General features: G+C 54.2%; 1 protein-coding gene and 1 long non-coding RNA gene across 2 annotated transcripts in view; one reads left to right on the top strand and one right to left on the bottom strand.

The window, feature by feature from the left end:
* Window positions 1–5,731: 5,731 nt before the first annotated feature.
* On the bottom strand, window positions 5,732–13,978 carry LOC135425161 (uncharacterized). Its single transcript, XR_010435494.1, has 2 exons — window positions 10,631–13,978; window positions 5,732–10,101 (listed from the first exon to the last, which is right to left on the bottom strand). It is a non-coding gene; the product is annotated as an uncharacterized LOC135425161 (long non-coding RNA).
* Window positions 13,979–14,308: 330 nt separating this feature from the next.
* The window catches only part of ARRDC1 (arrestin domain containing 1), a 40,096-nt gene continuing 34,411 nt past the window's right edge, over window positions 14,309–19,993 (top strand). Inside the window, exon 1 of the mRNA XM_064677154.1 lies at window positions 14,309–14,503. Within this exon, the coding sequence (XP_064533224.1) occupies window positions 14,386–14,503 (118 nt within the window). The 5' untranslated portion in view covers window positions 14,309–14,385. The remainder of the gene's footprint in view (window positions 14,504–19,993) is intronic.

Raw genomic sequence — 19,993 nt, 5'->3', positions numbered from 1 at the left:
GAGGTGGGGGTTTGGGTTCAGCGAGTGGGGCAGGAGCGGGGGATGGAGCCAGACCTCGGGCTGAGGTTGAGGCCGTGGGGGGGGTCTGAGGACCCCGTTCCCATCCTGCTGGGGGGTGGATCAGTGTTACCCAGGGCTTTCCCAAAGGAGCATCCCGAGGTATCCGGGGGGCGGGAGGGACATTTTGGGGGTTTGCTGCCCTCTGCAGGCATCGGCACGAATCGCAGGGAGCAGGGAAAATCCTCTGGGATCATCGAGCCCGACCGCTGATTCAGCACCGCCGTGCTCACCACCAACCCGTGTCCCCAAGTGCCACATCTACACGTCCGTTAAATCCCTCCAGGGATGGTGACTCCACAACCCTTCCAGTGAGGAAATCTTCCCTAGTATCCAACCGAAACGCCCCCCTGGTGCAATTTGAGGTTGTTTCCTCTAATCCTGTCTCTTGTTACCTGGGAGAAGGGACCGCTCCCCACCTGGCTCCAACCTCCTGTCAGACTGTTGTAAAAGGCATTGTGGAAGGTATCGATTCCTGCCTCACACATTTTTTACTCTCTAATTAAGATATTTGAGATCCAGAAATCCAGCAGCTGCTGGGTGCAAGAGAAGTGACTATAACCAGCAGACAGCCTGATCCCAGATATGAACTCGCTTTCTTGCACCCTCACAAAAGCATAATTCAATACCAGGGGGCAAAGGAAAACAAGTCTGCTTAACACACTTTGTTTCACGCTGCTGTAAAGCAAAATTCAAGGAAGTTAGTTGGGAAACAAAACCAGAACCTTTGCCTGCATCAAGCAAAACTGTCAGCAATAGTGTTAGGGAGCAGAGCACCGCAGCAAGCCAAGGCATCAGGCTCTTTTGGTTTAGGCTCTGGTTTAGGCCCACCTGCCCACAAGACCACCCTGCACCCACAGGGCAGAGGCAGCCACCTTCACTAAATCTTGTATTTCTGCACAAGCACTCACAGAGAGTGATATAATTAATATATAAAATAAAATAGAATAAAAATAAAAAGCAATACAATAAACAAACAAACAAACAAATCCCCTTTGCAGCTCTTCCAGTCCCCATCCCAGCCCTTGGCTGAAGGCACAGAGCTGGGTGCTGCCAAGGGACACATTTCCCCTCAGGACAGTTGTCCCCAGGGCTGTGACCCAGCAGATGGACGAGTGGCTTTGGGATACAGCTCCAGAGGGTGGCCAAGCTGGGACACAGCCTCATCCAGGTGTCCACTGGGAATCTTTTCCTTTGCCCCCCCCCACTGAGCACCCCAGGGAGGTGCTGCAGGGGGGCCACCCAGGGTGGGCAAGCCCCGTGGCCACCCCATGATAGGGAAGGACAGCACGGGGGGTTGCCCTTTCCTCCACCTTCAGATCTCTTTTTACCACTGTAAATTCCACTACTTTGAATTCAGTCAAGGCCTTCAGGATTCATTTTTTTTTTCCAAGCCAGTTATAAAAATGACATTGGAATCACAATTCCAGTGCTAACAATAGCATCACTCAAAGCTGCTGCCCAGAAGTGGGGAGGTCTGGGCAGAATAAAGACCTAAACTAAAATGTCAATAATAACTCCTTTTTCCCCCTCCCTCTCTTCCAGCCCTCACAATCTCCTTGGGTCTCTCTATCTTAATGAGCATTAAAACGGTTTCAAATTAGATCTACAGAAAATTGAATTTTTTTTCCCCTCAGAAGCTCAGTCTGGCCTTTAAAGGCCACCGATCGTACTTTGGGTTTGTGTAAGAGCATCTTTGATCTCAAAGGCTCTCGGCTCACAGGGAGCTGTGGCTCATTACCAGCAATGAGCTGCTGCTGAAATGCAGCTGGGGGGGCATTGGCACCATGGAGTGGGACCCGATGTGCCAGGACAGGAGTCAGGGAGAGGTTTGGCCAGAGAGTGCTTGGCCTTGGTCACCCACTAGCCCTGTGTGGCTCTCCTGGACAGAGCCTGGCTCCCAGGCTGGTGCTGGGTTTGCAGCCAGCTGCTTCCAGCTGGGTTTGGTCCCCAAAAAAGTGGGATGAAAGAGCTCCATCAGCTCAACCTGAGCCCCATGTGGGCTGTTCGGGGAGTCCTCGGGGACACCCTGGGTGACAGCAGTGTCTTGATGAGAGGGTGATGTGTCCAGAGACTTGGCAAAGCGCCCTTTTCTCTTCTATATGACCAACCCACATGGTATTGCTGCTGCTACGACCCCTCTCCACATCTGAGTGTGGGGCTCGGGCACAGGCACTGCGGGGAAGGGGTCTGAGACCTGCCCTCCCTCACTTCCCTCACTGCTGGGAATGTACAGCTATTAGACTTTCCAGGAAAGCCTGTTACCATGGCAGGGCCCGGCAGCTGGGGAGGGGAAAAAAAAAAGCAAAAAAAAAAGCATCTAGATGGTGCAAAGCTGAGCAACCCTGAGCCTGGGGGGTGTTTGTAGGGGCAAGTTTTGGCTTTGGGGTAAGCTGGGGCTTGCACCTGGGTTTAAGAGGAGCCACTGGGTCTGCCCTCCTGCTCCTGGGAGAGAAGGCAGCAGAGGCTGTTACCGATGGGGAGGCATGAACATAATGCTCACAGGCCATTATGGTCGGCAATATGTCAATTTATTATTTAAATCAGTTAACTTTTATACAGTTTAGTTTGTTTAGGGCACATGCTTATAATAAGATGATTGGATAGCTCAGTCTGTGCACGCGTCTCATGTCCCCAGTTCATTGGACCTGATGTTCTGTCCACGCGATCTGAAATCATCCTTGGCATAGAAACCTCTTTCTAATTAATCTGCTTTTAGGGTTTTACTAAATTTGCAGGTGTTTCATTATCTTCAGTTTCTCAAGGTTTTCTTTCTATAAACATATTATGTTCTCAAACCTTATAATTAGACACACAGCTAACAAGTATAAGCATCACATATTTTCACACAGTCTATAAGTATAAACAATACACGCTTGCCACTTCCATGGCAAGCAAGGCCTACAGAGTGCAGGAAAAAATGTTCACAGAAATCTCTGTGTCCGGCAACAGGCTGTGGCAGTGCAGAGCAGATCAGCCCCACATCCCCACCACAGCCCCTGCTCGCCTCAGTCACGCTGGGATGGGCAGAGTCCCTGCCAGGGGCACAGCGGGTTGGCTTGAGAAAGGTCTGCAAAGAATCCGGCTCCCCCAGGTGCTCCTAGAGCAGCCTCCTCAAAATGAGTCCTTAATGAGCTGCAGCAGCCCCTCTGTTCACCCTCTTGAGCCCCCAGCCCTAGTGGTGGATGAACAGGGCCAGGGGGGCCACCACACAAGCACCCACCAGGCTGGGGGTTACGGGGAAGCTGGGTGGGGGGCAGGAGCTACACGGGGTGTCAGGGCCCTGACCAACCTCACATGAAGCCCCAGCCCATGGGCCTTGAGGGGTTCATTTAAGCTCTGCCAGGACCACCAATCCTTTCCTGAGTTGTACTGAGGAGTGTTGCTCATCCAGTGTTGGTCATCCAGACCTTAACCCAGGACTGCAGACCTGCCAGATCACCAGGCTGTGTCTCGCCCTGATTGCCCTCACCAAGCCTCATCCTGAACTGCAGGTTGAATTTTCTGGCTCGATCTCAGTCCTGCCTTATTGCAGGGAAGTTTCCTGATGATCTGGACTCCCATATGAATGTTCCTCCCATCCCTGGATGTGCCCTCCTTGGGAAGAGAGGGACAGGCCTTTGCTGGTGAGACTCTGCCCTGTAGCTGAGGTGTCTCTTCTGGCTTTCTGGCTTTTGGGAGCCTCTGGCCCTTGCCTTAGCCTGATGGGTGGGATGGGAGGGGTTACAAAAAGGGCTACATGAGAAAATAAAGTGTTGGGTGTGGGGAATTTAATTTCTTCCTCAATCCTCACTTCCTGCAGCTGCTGAGAAGCAATGGCAGTGCTGGGAGGCCACAAACAGGGGTGTATCTGCAGAGGGTGGTGAGATGCAATCACCATAATTCCTCTCACTTTTTCAAGCCCATTTCATTGAAGCTTTTCTGCAGCTCCTGTGGGTGCTTGGGTTGCAGCAGGGCAGGCCAGTGGTGAAATTATGTCAGCAGAGCTGCCCAGAAGGAGGGAGCAGTAGCTGCAGTCAGGCAGGTTCCTGGAGAGATGATCCAAACCCAAACAAAGCCATTTCTCCTGTTGCTGCTCCAGCCTGATAACTGTGGTAACACAAATCAAGTGCATTTGTTGGCCTTGATTCCCATCGAGTGTTTTCAGTGGCTGAACTGTCAACACAAGACAGGGTTTAGAAGGACTTTGTAAAAATAGCTGTAGGTAGGGCTGGGCTTGGAATATTTGCTGGGCTTGGAATATGGGAGTGTACAAAGGGATGGGTGCTGTTGGGAAACAGAGCTGCTAATTAAAGAACTGGTTTTATCCTAAACTGTCTCCAGCTCACAGGATTCAGGGAGGGTGGGGAAATACGACTGTGATGTTGTAGTTCAAGGAAAGTAAAAGTTTTGACAGATTTGGCAGCAGCTGATCCATAAGACAAACTCCAGCCCTGAGGAGTAAAATTGGTCTGGGGAGATTTAGCTGGGGTGACTGTCTTGTCTGGAGTGAGCTCCATGGAGGGGATCCACACTGTGCCTGGGATGTTTCCACCTCACCCACATGTTCTCAGGGCAGTGAAACATGCTGTTAGCAGTTATCCTGGCTGTATTAAATCAGCCATTCCATGTCTTTTCTCTCCTTGTCCTCAGACAAGGGTCTCATGGCTTGTTAACCAGCTCTGCAGTGCTCAGCATGTGTTCTCCCACTGCCCTAACCTTTAGGGGAAGGGAAAGGCTGGTGGGTCTTGTCCATCTCTCACTGCTGCCCTGCCCTCAGCTGCCTCCCGGTGCTTTCTGACTCGCTGTGCTGTTGGAACACACTGATCTGCTCTTGGCTTTCAGTTTAACGCCTGAAACTCTTGCATCTCTGTATGTGGCTCTTCAAGGCCTTCCTGGCTGCGCCCACTGGGTGTTTCTCTGCCTCCTTCTGCCAGGCTGCACCCTCATACCTCCCCTGGGTGCTGGAGGCTCTCTGATGTGCTGCTTGCCTCAGCCCCTTTGGGACCTTGTGCTGGGACGGGCCCCTGGGGTGGCACAGTGACTTCAGCTCACACTGTCCCAGTGGGAAAACTGGGTGACAGTGCCTTGGCAGGTTTCCCCCCAGAGACAGTGTGGGAGAAGTGGACAGGGATGTTGTCTTAGTTAAAGCTGGGACCAGCTCATCACTGTGTGGGTGTAACCCAAAACTGTGTATTCTACACCCTCCATGCCATTTCCCAGGAACTGTTAACAACAGACCATCTGCAGCAGCTGCCCAGAGCACACCTGACCCCACAGGCTATAAACGGGGTGTTAAGAGACCTGTGAGATAGGAGGATGCTCCTGTCCTCATACCCATTGTGGAACTCCTTGCCCTGAGGGAGGTACTGGGTATTCCTGCCTGAACCTGAGGGTATAATCTCGGGGTCTTGGGACTTCTGGTACCACTCGTGGGATCCAGAGAAGGACCAGAACCTCGACTGGACTGCGACACCACTCTCAACTGGACTGAGACCACCACTTGACCAGACTGCGACCACCACTCGCACCAACAGGTTTTTCTGCTCTCCTTTTTTGGACTGAGTTTTTTGGACTCAGGGGACCACGTAGGGCTCAGCACAGGAGCCAACGAACAACATTCTGTTCGTGCCCCAGAGTGCCGGGTTATACATCTGGGTTTTTGAGGGCTAAAACCAATTGTTCATCTGTATAATTGTATTTATTGTATTGTTTTTATTAAATTGTTATTCTGACTTACAATCTCTTTTGGGTTGGGTTCATTTCCCCTGCTGGTTTACCTTTAAACCAGCACAGATGTGCAGAAGCTCATCACGCTCAGCTCCCAGCAGTGTGGGAGGTGTGGAGGCAGGGCTGTGAGGATGCACTGATGGCTTTTTCCATCACTGCCCCCATGGTGATGCTGGATGCCTCCCCAGCGCACTTTTGTACCCAGGTCCACTCCTGGGCCACACCAAAATCAGGTCTATTCTTTTTCTGTCCCCACCCTGCACCCACAGTGGACCTGTGCAGGTGGGCTGAGCAGTTATTCTCTGTGCAGAGACCTGGGATTGCAGGCAGGAGCAGTGTCCCAGAACCTGTCACAAGCTGCTCTGTCCTTTTCTTGTGTCCTCCCTGGGGACAATGGGTTTGATTTTGCCAACTGGCTCGACAGAAGGGCCACAAAGCACTGCACAAAGCATCGTTGCTGCCTGGTCACTTGGTGAGAACGGATTGTAGACCCACCCTCAACCTCTCTACCTGCCACCAGCTCAGCTGGCTGTGGCACGGGCTGGGGGTGGTGTCCAGCACTGTGCCCGTGTGTGGCTGGGACTGGCATCGTGTCCTGGCAGTGGAGGACGTTTTAGTGCTGCCTCCTGCTCTGGCCAAGGCAGCCTTGGCAGAAGTGACTCACCTGCCTCATGACGACAGGTGACCCTCGACCTTTGAGTTTTGTGTATTAGCTCATGGAAACCCAAATAATGACGTGGGGAAAGGGGAATATCTGGTGAAGGACAATCCCGGGACAGCCCCACTGAGGAGTGGGATGAGCAGGGGTAGGAACAGCAAAGGTGTGGTGGTGGGAGACACCCCTGCCCCCCAGCTTTTCCACCCAGCACCCACCCCATGCAGCCAGCCAGCAAACTGCTGTGGAAAGCATTACTTCACAAAGAAAAATGTGCAGGGCTGATGGTGCCCTCGGGCAGAGCTCTGCTTCAGCGGCAGCTTGGGCTGAGAGATTAACTCCTTCCCCTGCATGCCTGGCTTGAGGTGGCTCTCTGGTCCATCCCAGGGGGTGTCCCCAGGTCAGCAGTGCTGGGGTGCCATCCTGTGCCTTCCCCTGGCGCCGAGTGACGGGGAAGGGCTCTGTGACACGTTAACCTTCCGTTCTGGTGGGGTGGGTTTGTTCAGAAGGGCACCCTGAGCTGTGTCACCAGGTGTTGGGCTGTTCACTCACTGGAGCTGCTTGCAGCAGCAGATGGAGAGGGGGGGTCAGTGACACCCTGAGTCTTGGTCTGCTGGGTGCATCTGCTCCTGCACTGAGCCGTGGTTTGGCTCAGACATCCCTTCCATGATGTGCCAAGAGGGTTGCTCTTTGCATTCCTGCAGGAGCAGCTGCTGGGACATGTTTCTCCATGCTGGGGATTGATGTATTTTGCTCTGGACATGTGGAGTGACTGATGACGAGCAGGAAAATGAAGTGTTTTTCTCAGCAGCAGGGTGGGGAGATGTGTGCTGGGAGAGGGAGTGGGATTCTCCATGAGCTGTCATGGGCAGCCAGGTGCTGGAGAGGAGGAGGGGTGTTGTGGGGAGCCCCCACCCAAGGCTCTCAAGCTGGGCTGCTGATGTGACCCTTGGTGCACCATCTCCTCCTCTGGGGCTGTGTGGATGGTTGGGGGATTTCTAGGGGGATTTCTTGGTGACTTTTGTCTCTGGCGCGTAGGGCAGGGTCCATCCCACAGGTTTTTAGCAGCTAGAATTGGGACATCAGGGCTGTTTGAGCAAATTAGTCCTAGCAGAGGACTGCTGAGCCACACAGAGATCCACTGCTCTGGCTGGCAGCTGTGGTGGTCTCGGATATCACTGTTGTCTCACCCACAACCAACAGTGTGGGTGTGTTCCTCAGCCATTTCTGGGGAAAATTCAGTGGATTTAGGTGAAAGTGCTGCAGGATGTGTGAGGGAAGAGCTGCTGGCCATAGTGGGTCACTGTCCTGGCCAGCTGTGCTGTGATATTGTTAGAGGAACCTGCTACATGGGAAAAGGGAAGCAGAAGAACTGGGCAGTGAAGGGAAGAAAGGCATGAGAGCCAGGATATAAATGTCTTGCACCTCAGGTGTTGTCAGGCAGGGTTAGTGACCTCACTGCCTGCCCAGGACACCTCTTGGGATGGCAGAGCCTGGGTATGGGGCTGCCCTGCTCCCAGAGCACAGTGTTTCCCTGAGGATATCCCGGGAGCCTTGCCCTCAGCCTGCTCGTACGTGTTGAACAGCGACTGCCGCCCTTCCCTGGCGCTGTGGAACCTGAGCCCAATAAACACCATGTGATCCTTGGTGTGGTCCTGTGCAGGGCTGGGAGTTGGACTTCAATGATCCTTGTTCCCTTACAATTTAGGATATTCCCTGATCCTGTGAAACGTTGTTTTGCAGTGAGGGAGGAACGCAAATCCTGCGTGGTGAGGGGGTGTGAGAGGCCAGCCTGTGGTTTCAGTTTGATCCTTCCCTCAGGAGAAGTCCCACTGGAATCACTGAGTGAATCCTCCTGTTCCCAGAGCCTGTGGGGAGTGCAAACAAACCACTGTCCCCACAGATGCTGATCCCCATGGGGAAGGGAGGACAGGAGTCTCACCATCCAATCCTCCTCCCCAGGCTCACGCTGAGCAACGGGAACTCTTCCAGAGGAGGAGATCAGAAATCCAGGCAGCGCAATTAGATTTATAATAATAGTAATTAATGCCTTGCCTCTCTCTAAGGATTTTCTAGTGAGGCTCGCCAGGTGCTGGCTGGGCATTAACTAATCAAACCACAGCACCCACGTGGAGGGCTTGGGTGCCAGCTGGGCCATGGGACCACAGTGGCTCAGCTGGGGGCTCACTCTCCCTGCCCTCATCTTTCTCCATGGTTTGAGGGGCAAAGATTAAAAGTGAGCAGCTGCCTTAGTAGTCCCAGGGATAAGGGATAATGTAGGGGGAGAGGAGCAGGTCAGGAGTACTCTGTGTTACCATGGGTGCTCATCTGGTCCCCAGTGATGTGAGCAAAAGGGCTTGTGTGTCCCTCTGTGTGCAGAGGGATAAATAAGCTGTAATGCATCAGCTCCTGTCTGTGCACGTGTCTGTGGGTGGGAGGCTGCTCCTGCACACAGATTTCCATCCACACACAAATGCCAGTCTGTGGGCTTGCACAGACACCAGCCAGCACAAATAACAGGAGGTTGGAGAAAATGCTTTACAGGGAGAGGCTTAGAGAGCTCAACTGGCTCGGTTCATCACAGAAATTGTGGGATGTCTTGATTCTGGTGTGTAAGCACCATCACTGGGAGGAATGGTTTGGCACCAGAGGACCTTTCAATGTCAGAGAGAGGCAGAACAAGAAGCAGAGGCTGAGGCTGCCAAAGTCCAAGTGAAAAGCAGACGTGCACGTTGGCACAGGGGGAATGAGCAGCAGAAACAAACTGCCAGGGGACATGACAGGGTTCCTCTCACACAGTGAAGGGCAGTCTCATCCCTCTGGTGATGTCTCAGCCGGATTATTCCACAATCAGGCACAGAGTATGAACTTCATCCAATGATATTTGTTATGCTGTTAGACCCTCTTAGATGTCAGATTTTTCTTACTCCTTGAATGAGGTCTGGGACAGTGTAACGAAGAATCTGTAAGATGAAGCCCAAAGGTGCTGCCTGCCCCCCTCACAGAGCCCCTGAACACTGGTGCCTCCCAGTTCTGCTCTGTGGGTTGTTTCTGATCCCTTGTTGCTCCCCTCTCATCCTCCCAGGAGAGGGGCTGTGGTGGGGCTGGTGGCTCTCATGTCTGGTGAGCTTGGTGAGACTATGAGGTGATTCAGGCAGATGGAGTTCCAGGAACAGTGAGGAGGTGCTGCAGAGACCTGGGACATTGTGCCAGAGTTGCCCACAGAGAAGCTGTGGCCACCCCATCCCTGGAAGTGTCCAAGGCCAAGTTGGACGGGGCTTGGAGCAACCTGGGCTAGTGGAAGGTGTCCCTGCTCATGGCAGGGGGTTGGAACAAGATGTTCTTTAAGTTTAGAATTCTGTCACATGGAGATCCCAGAGCTTCATACGCCATGGTGGCACATCCAGCTCCAATGCCACCCTGTGCCCCTGGGGAAGCTGCCCTGATCTGCCTTGCTGGCACAGAGCTGAGCCCATGATCCCAGAGGAGGGAAATGGAGGCCCTTGGCTGTGTCCTCCTGTGAGGAGAGGGCTGGCGTGAGGGAAGGTGTGGCTGAAGGGTACCAAGTCTGCTTGAACTGCTGGAAGGTGTCAGCCTGACTCAGTAATTGTTGTTGCTGTTGGTATCAGATGACGTAGCTGACTGGTCAGCAGGTCAGCTGAGAAGCTGTGAGGCATTGGCTGAAACAGGGAAATGATTTGGGCAGGTAATAAACCTAAGTGTAATCTAAACATATCAGTGCTATGGATTTTACATACAGACACAGGACTGCAGAACAGCTCTCATCAGTGGTGCATATAGCACAGGGACATCAGTAAGGAGCCCTCTGTGGGCTTGCTGTTCACATCTGTGTATTTTAGTCCAAGGGAGCCTTAAACCTAACCGCCAGTTGCTTAATTTCCTCCTCCATCACAGGCTCTCTTGTGCCTGCCCTCACAGGGTGTGGTGGGGTCATCCAAGCCACTCCCTCACTCCCCCCGGTAGGATGGGGGAGAGGTTTGAAAAGCAAAAGCAAGAAAATTTGAGGGCTGAGAGAAAGACTCCTCACACTGTAACAGCGGGGCAAGAGAGCGGGAGGGGCCATGGGTGTCCCTGCCAGGCTCACCCCTCTCCCCTGCAGCCACAGACCCCAAGGCAGGTGGAAATGACCTCGCCGGATACCAACTGCCCCGGGGGGAACGTGCTGCTGCCTCACCCAGAAGCGCTCACATCATTAACGCCGGGATCAGTCACGGCCCAGGAATGCTCCGGCATTTCCGCGGCGCCTCTCCCTCCGCAGCTCAGCTCAGCCCCGGCACGGGGGAAACTGAGGCACGGTCAGGTGGGGCTGTGCCTCCTGTGTCACCAGGCACGGCTGGAAACACCTGGAAAGCCCAGAAAGGAACAAATTGGAGTCACAACACAATGCCTATGACTTAAAGCTGAAATCTTGCCTGTATCTAACAATTCATATATTGGTAGTCCAGCACTTGCCCCCTCAGCTGAGCCCTTCTTAGGCACGTTTTGCCCCTGTGGGAGAGCACTCACAGCTCTCCCAGTGCCCATGGTTGAAGCTCCTCTGTGCTGCAGGCAGAGCTCAGCTCAGGTGCTGCTGGGGGAGTTTTATTGATAATTCTTTTTTTTTTTTTTTTTTTTTTTAATAACTACTGTGTTCTTTGTCAAGAAATTTCATGTTCCTTGAAGTTAAGGGAGTGTGGTGACATCTGAAAGGAAAATTTTATTCTAAAGGTTGGCTTGACATTTGTTTTTCTTCTCTCTTTTTAAATTTCCCTTTTAATAAGGAAAAAGGGAGGAAGGGAGAGCAAACAGAATGCAGAGGAAGTGAAATTTTCTACCATATCAACAAAATTCTTCAAAACAATTTTTTTAAAGCAAAACAGTAGCCCAAAATATCAGAAAGCAAATCACTGCATCCTCAGCTTTTTTTTCCCTCTCTGAATTTCAGCTCCAGTGACTCCACACACAGCAGATAAGAGGAATGACTCTGGGGCACGGGCAGGTGAGCAGGGAGGGAGGAATGCAAACACACATCTTGACTCCAGTGAGTAAAATCCTCCAGAACTCGACATCACCAGGGCTGTACAAGGAATAGTGTATGCTCTGGCACTGCAGGCATCAAATACACTGAACTGTAGAGTCACAGAATCCCACACTGGTTTAGGTTGGAAGGGACATTAAAGGTCATCTTGATCCAACCCCCTGCCATGGACAGGGACACCTTCCACCAGCCCAGGTTGCTCCAAGCCCTGTCCAACCTGGCCTTGGACACTTCCAGGGATGGGGCAGCCACAGCTTCTCTGGGCAACCTGTGCCAGGGCCTCTCCACCCTCTAAGAAAGGAATTTCTTCCCAATATCCCATCTAACCCTGCTCTCTGGCAGTATAAAACCCTTCCCCCTTGTCCTGTCACTATCTGCTCGTATAAGAAGTCCCTCTCTCTCCTTTTGATAAGCCTCCTTAAGGTACTGGAAGGCCACAATAGATTCTCCCTGAGCCTTCTCTTCTCCATGCTCCAGTTTTATCCGTGGAGTTACACCCTACACCTGCTACACACAGCATAGCCATGGTCTGGGGGACAGATCAGTGCTGTGGCAGCACTGCTGGCCCTGCCAGCACAAGGGCCTGGTTTGTCTAAGCACACATCTCCTCTCTTGCAGTACTGTAGCTGTGCCACAGCGTGCACAGCCAGGCCCGGGGTGCTTTTGTTCAGCTCCTGGTGCAGGAATCCTTTTTATTCTCGTTGTGACCTTGGCTGAGCAACTTTGCAGGGCTTAAAATTAACTTCTCTGCAAACAAGGCGCATAAATCTCGTTGTCAGGAGAAGCTGTGGCACAGCACGAGGGGCTTGGTTTTGGTGGAGGGGTTTTTTTCACCCTGAGTTGTCACAGGTGCTGTGTTCCTCTGGGGAGAGGGTGCTGGTGATATCCCAGGGATGGGGTGGCCCCAACTGTCCACCAAACCCTGAGTCTTTTCCCACTTTCCCTGGGGGAAGTGGATTTACTGAAATCTGCTGTAGCTCACAGTGCTTTCAGCCCTTCTTGTAATTTGTTTGGTTTTGCTGGCAGAGCTAAACAGGGGCTGCAGAGACTGATGAAAGGAGGCTGCAGGCTCGTCTTACAAAAAAGAAAAGAGACTGGAGCAAATTGGCGTGCACAGCCTGGGAAAACAAAAGCTAAGGGCAGCACAAGGAGAGCGGAGTGCGGATGGATCCCAGGGTACGCCCTGCAGGAGGAGATGAGCTGCAGGAAGCCTTGGCACAAGCCTGTCGGGTGTCTGTAGCCTGTGACTATGGGCAGGCTGGAAACAAGGCTCTTAAACACCAGAGGAAGGGCCTGGAAGGGCCTGGAAGGGCTTCCCAGCAGGAGTCCTGTGTGCCCGGAGCACACAAATTCCTTTGGTGATTTACAAGGGGTTTTATGTTGTGTCACCCACTCTAAGGCAGCAAGGAGGGTCCCTGTGTGCCCAGGCTGGAGTCACTGCAGGTCTGTGGGAGGATGTCTGTCTGTCCGGCCAGGTCCAGGCTGGGTGTGCTCTGCAGATAAACAGCTCCTTTTACACTTATTCATTCTGCCTGTGTACACAGCCCACTTACCGGCGGCCGGGAGGTGCCTTTCCTCAGCGCTGCCTTTGGTGGGGCTTTTACAGACGGTTTTTATTCAATCAGGCAGCATTTAGGGGGGGACACAGCAAGTGTGATGGAGGGTGCTGCTCACTCTCAGCTTCCTGGGACAGCCCAACTGGGCCTTCACCTGCTGATCCACTTCACCTTCACCTGCTGATCCACAGGGAGCGTTGGGGCCATCACTGACTCCTCAGCATCAGTCCCAGTTGTCCATCAGGTCCCTTGTATTTGCCTCTTGCCTCACTTAAAGTGATTGGGGTTATAAAAACAGGAGGGGGGGAAAGGTGACAGCTGGGCTGTGAGAATTACAGGGAGGAAATGAGATTAGAGGGAGCAGGGATCATCAAGAGGCAAGATGGCCCCATGCTGCGCAGCCAGCTCCTTCTGTCACAGCCTGACCCCTCAACCAGCTCCTTCTCTCCTGGCAGTCAGGGATCCATCAGCTGCCCCATCCCTCACAGCTCAATCCCACAACCAGCCCCTTCACTCCCAGCACAGCCTGGCTGCCGGAGCTGCCCTTTCCCTCACAGCCCAGTCCCACAACTGGCTCCTTCTTTCACAGCCCGGCTCCTTCCCTCACAGATGTCAGGCACCCATCAACTGTTTCTTCCCTCACAGTCTAACCCCACAACCAGCTCCTTCCCTCATAGCAGTCAAGGATCCATGAGCTGCCCCTTTTCTCAAAGCCTGATCCCTCAGCTGGCTCCTTTACCCTCATATAATTCAGGGATCCATCAGCTGTTCCTTCCCTCACAGCCCAGTCCCACAGTCAGCTCCTTCCCTCACAGCCTGGCTCCATAACCAGCTCCTTGCCTCAGAGAAGTCAGGGATCCATCAGCTGCCGAGTCCCACAACCGGCCTCTCCCCTCACACAAGTCAGGGATCCCTCAGCTGCCCTTCCCTTTCAGCGCAGCCCGGCCGCGGCGCTGCCCCGTCCCTCAGACCCTCCTGGTCCCTCAGACCCTCCTCGTCCCCCCGACCCGCCCCTCTCCTCAGACCCTCCCGGTCCCTCAGTCCCGCCCGTCCCTCAGACCCGCCCGTCCCTCAGTCCCGCCCGTCCCTCAGACCCTCTCCACCCTCAGACCCTCCCGGTCCCTCAGTCCCGCCCGTCCCTCAGACCCGCACGGTTCCCTCAGTCCCGCCCGTCCCTCAGACCCTCCCCGCCCTCAGACCCTCCCGGTCCCTCAGTCCCGCCCGTCCCTCAGCGCGGCCGGGCCGGGGCGGTGCGGGCGGCGGGGGCGGTGCGGAGCGGGCCCCGCCCGGCGGGGCAGGGCCAGCCGGGGCCGCAGGTGCCGAGGCTGCGGGCGGAGCGGAGCGAGCGCAGCGGCCGGGCCGGCGCGGCCATGGGGAAGGTGCAGCTCTTCGAGATCCGCCTGGGCGAGAGCCGCGTCGTGTACAGCCCCGGGGAGCCGCTGGCCGGCACCGTCACCGTGCGGCTCTCGGGCTCGCTGCAGTACCGAGGTGAGCCGGGCCTGCCGTGCCCGCAGCCCGCGGGGCCGTGCGGGTGCCCCAGGGAGGGTCACGGGCTGCCGTGGGGCGGGAGCCCGAGCGGAGCCGGGTTTCCCCCTCCCCGCCGTGGGTACCGGGGGCTCCGGGGCTGGCACAGCCGCTGCCGCCCCTCCTGCCATGCGGCGGCCCGGGAGGGGCTGATGGGAGCAACCTGCTGAATTATTTCCTCCTCTGCTTCCTCTTACTTTTTTTGCTCCTGTCCCGTAAATAAGCAAACACCGTCCCCGCACCCCTCCCGAAACAACCACAGCAGCCGGCGGAGCTGGGGGGTGCCCGAGGTGGCAGCGGGAGGTGGTGGAGGAGCCCGGTCCTTGCCTTCCCTGTCCAGCCTTCCCGGAGCCCGGCGGCTTCCCTGCGCTGCCGGCATCGCTCCGGCATCGGCCCCGAGTCCTGGTGTCGCTGGGCTGGACGGAGCCCGGCAGGCGAATGTGTCAGGGCAGGGCAGTGGGAGGAGGTGGACGATGCCGTGTCCCGGTGGGCACAGCCCTGCTCCGGCAGGAGGGAGGAGGTGGGCGATGCTGTGTCCCGGCAGGAGGGAGGAGGTGGGCGATGCTGTGTCCCGGCAGGAGGGAGGAGGTGGGCGATGCTGTGTCCCGGCAGGAGGGAGGAGGTGGGCGATGCTGTGTCCCGGCAGGAGGGAGGAGGTGGGCGATGCTGTGTCCCGGCAGGAGGGCTGCCCACCCCCCTACCCACCCGCTCGCAGGCACCGTCAGCCGTGTTGTAACATCTCGGATGAACTTGGCCGTTTGAGCTGTGGCTGAACTAGTCTGGGAGATGCCCAGGCTGTGTACAGGGTCCTGTGTGTGCCAGGGGAGAGAGTGCCCGCCGGGCACAGTGGTCTGGGCTGTGTTCCCGAGGCTGTGTTCCCCGTATTGTGGGGTGGGGTGGCTGCTGCTCCAAGTGAGACCGAGGCCTTGCTCGTGGCTGGTGCAGTCCATCAGGACAGAGGGGTGGGGATGGACTGCAGGGAAACGAGCTGCTGGGCTCGGATCTTCCAAACTGGAAGCTTCCTCCCCCGCCTTAGAGAAGTCGTTTGCATTTGCAAGTCAGCTTTGCGCTCAGTGCTGTGGAAATGTGAACCGATTTGCTGTTTTCCCTGAGGTCTTGCTTGCTTCTCTTGTGTGCGCGATTCTTCCTTTGTAACAGATTATTAGGGGGGAAAAAAAGGACCAAATAATGTAAAATGCAATGTGTCTTGAACAGAGATGTCAGCCTGGATGATGGTGCCTACGCTTGCCTGTGTCTTGCTTTTGTGAGCACCTCTCCCAGTTGTCTGCTTTTTGAAAGCTTGTGGTGGAAAAAAGTATCTAGGACAAGTGCAAACTTGTAGCCTGTTTAATTCCTGTCAGAGCAAAACAGTTGTGGATCCAGCGTTTATCTCCTTGGAGAGTACTCCCAGAGGTACTTCCTCCAGCAAAGATGTTCTTAACAAAGATGTTCTTAATGGCCCATCCCATTGATATCCACCCCTGTTCCTGAAGAAGCTTCCTGGGAGAGATTAGAGCCTTGGAGAGTTTGGTTATGCTGGCCCCTGGCCACAGTTACACCTTGCTGCTGCCTCTACAGCTCCCATCTTGGAGAGGACCTGCCAGGTTCTGCTCTACACCAGCTCTCCTTTGCTTCCTGGTGTGCTTCCCAGTTGTTGTAGGGAGAGGGGAAGGTGTCTCTGTTTTAGACCTTCTTTCTGCTTCCTTATTGCTTTGATTCTGTGAAACATCAGAGTCTGGTCTAGTCCCTGAACCCAGGAGGGGTTTGGCTGTGGGATCTGGTGTTTGGTGCTAGTGCAGGGGTTTTGGTTAGAGCTGAGGCAGCTGAGCAGGACTCTAGGAAAGCTGACAGAAGCACAGAGCCAAAATCTGAGGTGGGTTCCATGTGGCTGTTGCTTCTGCTGTGCAGAGGTGACCTGAGCAGCTCTTTTAGGCTGAATTTCCTGTACATTGGCTTCACAAGCTGGGGCGGAAACTTTCCATAAGTGGTGTCTGAACTCACCAAGTTAAGTCATGTTGGGATATGAAACCAATGTCTGCCAAGTGCAAGGTGGCTCTTTGCTGTGTGTTCTCCCTCCTGCTCTGTAGCTTGTGGTCTCTGGTGTTTAAATGCTCCACACTGGGGCTGGGGATCTCTTGGATTCCTCTCCTTCCTTCTGGATGAAGGAAATGTCTCACTATCAGAGGAAGAGGCTCATGTAGCTGCTGAAACACCCTTTAACAGCAGTTAACATGCTGGGAAGAGATCTTAAAGGGAGTAATCAAACTCCTTAAGCTCCACAGGGATCACACAACCTCTGACATGCTCTGGCTTTCTGCTGGGGTGTGGGGAGAGGTGGGTGGCATCAGCTGTCTTACATACTATATACCCCCACATCTGTGACCAGCTGTGACTTTTCAGACTGACAAACAGCTCCCAGGAATCCTCACCCCTGGTGGTTCTGGCCCACAGCACCAAGGTTTGGTACTTTCCATTTCCTGAGCCAGGCAAGCCCGGTGAGGTGTCAGGGTTGTGGTGTGTGAGATCACAGGCAGAACAAGCCTGTAGATGACTCTTCACACAGTAACTTATGGCTCTTGAAAATTGCACCTTCTGAAAGGTGACAATGCAAACAAACAGAGCTCAGTTCTGCCTTGCTAAACACACCAGAAATCTTGGGTCACAGGACAGCGTAGCCGGAGACACACCTTTGGGGATCATAAATGCTCCCACTAACGCTGGCGTCCGTGCCAGCCCTGCTGACTGGTAATGAAGGCTGTTCAGGAGCACATCATCTTCAGCTGACCTTGTGACAGTGTCACTGGTCCTTGGTGACCCACATGGACCTTCTGGGGAGGCACACTTCTCCCTCTGGCCGTGCCAGGGTGAAGGACCTTCCCAGAAAACTTCTGAGCCTCAGGGGAGAGCGCTGATGGAAACGTGGAATTCCTAATCATTGTGCCTGGCTTGCTGGGTAAATCATCAAACATGGGTGTACAAAGAATCATTAATCTTACAGGAAGCTTGCGTGGGGACAGCTGGAGATGGAGTTAATTTGGGGGGAGGGAGGAGGGAAGTTTGTTTGGAGCAGGGCAGGCAGTCCCTGTTGCTGGCAGGAGCGTGCAGGAACAAAGGCTTGTGCTGCTCGAGGATGATGGAGCACTTTCCTCTCAACTCTGTGCCTTTCAGGGGACAGTGTGGATTATTTCGGTCCCTCTGTCTGCTGTTCAGTGAGGCTTCTCACCACAACAAGTGTAATGTTAAAATAACAGCCCTCTCTGCCAGGTCACTGAGAGTAAAAAAACAGCAAGTGCTTTCCGGAACAGATTTCAGCACTTTGCTATTCCCTGCTCTGTTATTTAGCTGTCCAGGTTTATGCAGGGATGACTTGACTTTAAAATCACTCCCTTGAACTACAAAGCTCCAGACACAAGTACCTGTGTCTGTTCACGCTCTCGAAATACAGATACATAATTCCCATTTCTGCAGAGCAGAGAGCCCATGAATCGTAATTTCCTTCTCTGATCTTAAATGTAGTAAATATTCTCACTTCTCATAAGGAGAACAGAGAAAGCTGGTGGTGAAGGGGGATGGGGAGCAGGTCACTCAAATCCTGAGTCATGTGCCCAACTAAAAGATGACTTCTGTTCCCTAGGAGGGCAGTAGGAAGAAGTTTGGGTTTGGCTAACGTGCAAGGTAGTTCTGACGTGTGTGTAACCTGTGCCCTTCCTGAGGGGAAGGGGTAACACCAAAGGACTCTGTTGGCCACTTTCCTCCTACCACTTGACCTCTGATACAGTGGAAAATATTGTTCCTGCAGAAAGGCTGTGGCTTAGGCTGCCTGGGACGGGATGGGTTCAGTCCCTGCTTAGCAGTCTGAACTTGGCTCTATCCTGAGTCAGAAGTTTGTCTTTAAAGGTGGGTTTGAAATCTCTGTGCTGGCAGCACAGGTCACCTGCCCACCGTCAGGGCAGGAGGGATCCCACGGCTGGTCCCTGCTTTGGGATGTGCTGTGGGGAGGGAGCACAGCACCCAAAGAGCTGAGCAAGGGCCTGTGGGGTTTGGAAAGCAGGAGCAGCTCCAAAGCTGCCGCTATCCCTGGCAATCCTGGCAGTGCCCAGTGAGGTCCTTGAGCCGTCTGGTATCCAGGGGCAGTGGTGGGTGCCAGGATGAGGCGAGGCTGGCACTGCTGTGCGGGAATGCTCCTGGGTTGCTCCGGCAGCCGGGATGGCTCCTGCTATAGCAGAGGTGGATTAACTTTCTCTCTCATTGTGTGGAGCGAGACAGCAGGGAGCTGTGTGGCCAAGTCTGTCTGAGGCTGGGGAACAAAAGAGGGATTTTTGCTCTCCTGGCTGGCTTGCTGAGAGAGCTCCAGCTCCTCTGGAGTCAATAACTGATCACGAGGTGGGTTTGTGTCTCTTGTCGCTGCCTCTCTGCCGCTCCCCCCGCCCGTGCAGCACTTGTGCTCAGCTGAAAACCTGTTTGCTGCTTTCCTTGGCGAGGAGACGTGCCACGGCCTCCCATCCCTTGTTTAACAAAATGGGAGGACAAGTGGAGTGGAGTTGTGTCTATCTGATTTGCTTCCAAGTGTGACAAACGGGGCGTGAGTGCTTATTCCTTCCCCGGAGCAGCGCAGAGCTGTCAGAGATGGAGCTTGTCTTTCACGGCTGGAGTCGGGTCGGTGGCAGAGGAGGCTCCCTGGCTGGGACAAAGGAGCCTGTGGGTTTCCATCCCTTTCCTCCTGAAGCAGTTCCCCTTCCCTGGCAGGGCTGGGTGAGGAGGAGCAGCAGCCAGGGAGGGTGCTGGCTCTGGCCAGCCCTCTGCCAAGGGAGGTGCGGGTGCAGGGATGGGTGTGCTCTGCTTGGTGTGTGTAGTGGAATATCTTGTGCTGAAGGTCATCCCCAGGGAAGAAGTAGGTCTGTAGAAGATATGGAACTGTAACTTGACTTGCTAGAGGCTCTTATGGCCAGTAAGAGTAGGATGGAGCCTGAGATAAGCTCAGTTGGTTAGAGCATAGTGCTAATATCATTGTGGGTTTGATCCCCACATGGGCTGAGGAGTTGGACTTGATGATCCTTGTGGATCCCTTCCAACTCAGAATATTTCATGATTCTGTGACATGTGGACCATCCTCTGCTGTCTGGAGAGGGGATGCTCAGGCTCTTCCAAGAGGAGAAGCAAGCGAGGTGGTTGGGTTGTGCTGTGAAGCTGCCGCAGACCTGACTGGTGCCAGCGCAGAGAAAGGTGCTCTGCCAGGCACTGGGGCAAGTCTTTTCCTCCTCCTGCTCCTGGCAGCCACTCCTGAAAGCCTGGCAAGCATGCCAGGGGCTGGGCTTTGATTTGGTACCTCTTTCCTTGAGGGCTGATTGCTGAGATACCCAACCTACAGTCTTTAGGCTACTGGTGTGACCTCTGGAATCTGGCAACAGGAATTGCTATGGAAGTTAATTGTGTCTTTGTGCTGCTCTGAAAATC

The sequence above is a fragment of the Pseudopipra pipra genome, chromosome 20 (assembly GCF_036250125.1).
Source record: "Pseudopipra pipra isolate bDixPip1 chromosome 20, bDixPip1.hap1, whole genome shotgun sequence".
NCBI lineage: Eukaryota > Metazoa > Chordata > Aves > Passeriformes > Pipridae > Pseudopipra > Pseudopipra pipra.
The sequence above is the reverse complement of the archived record's forward strand: the minus strand, read 5'-3'. Positions and strand labels throughout refer to the sequence as shown.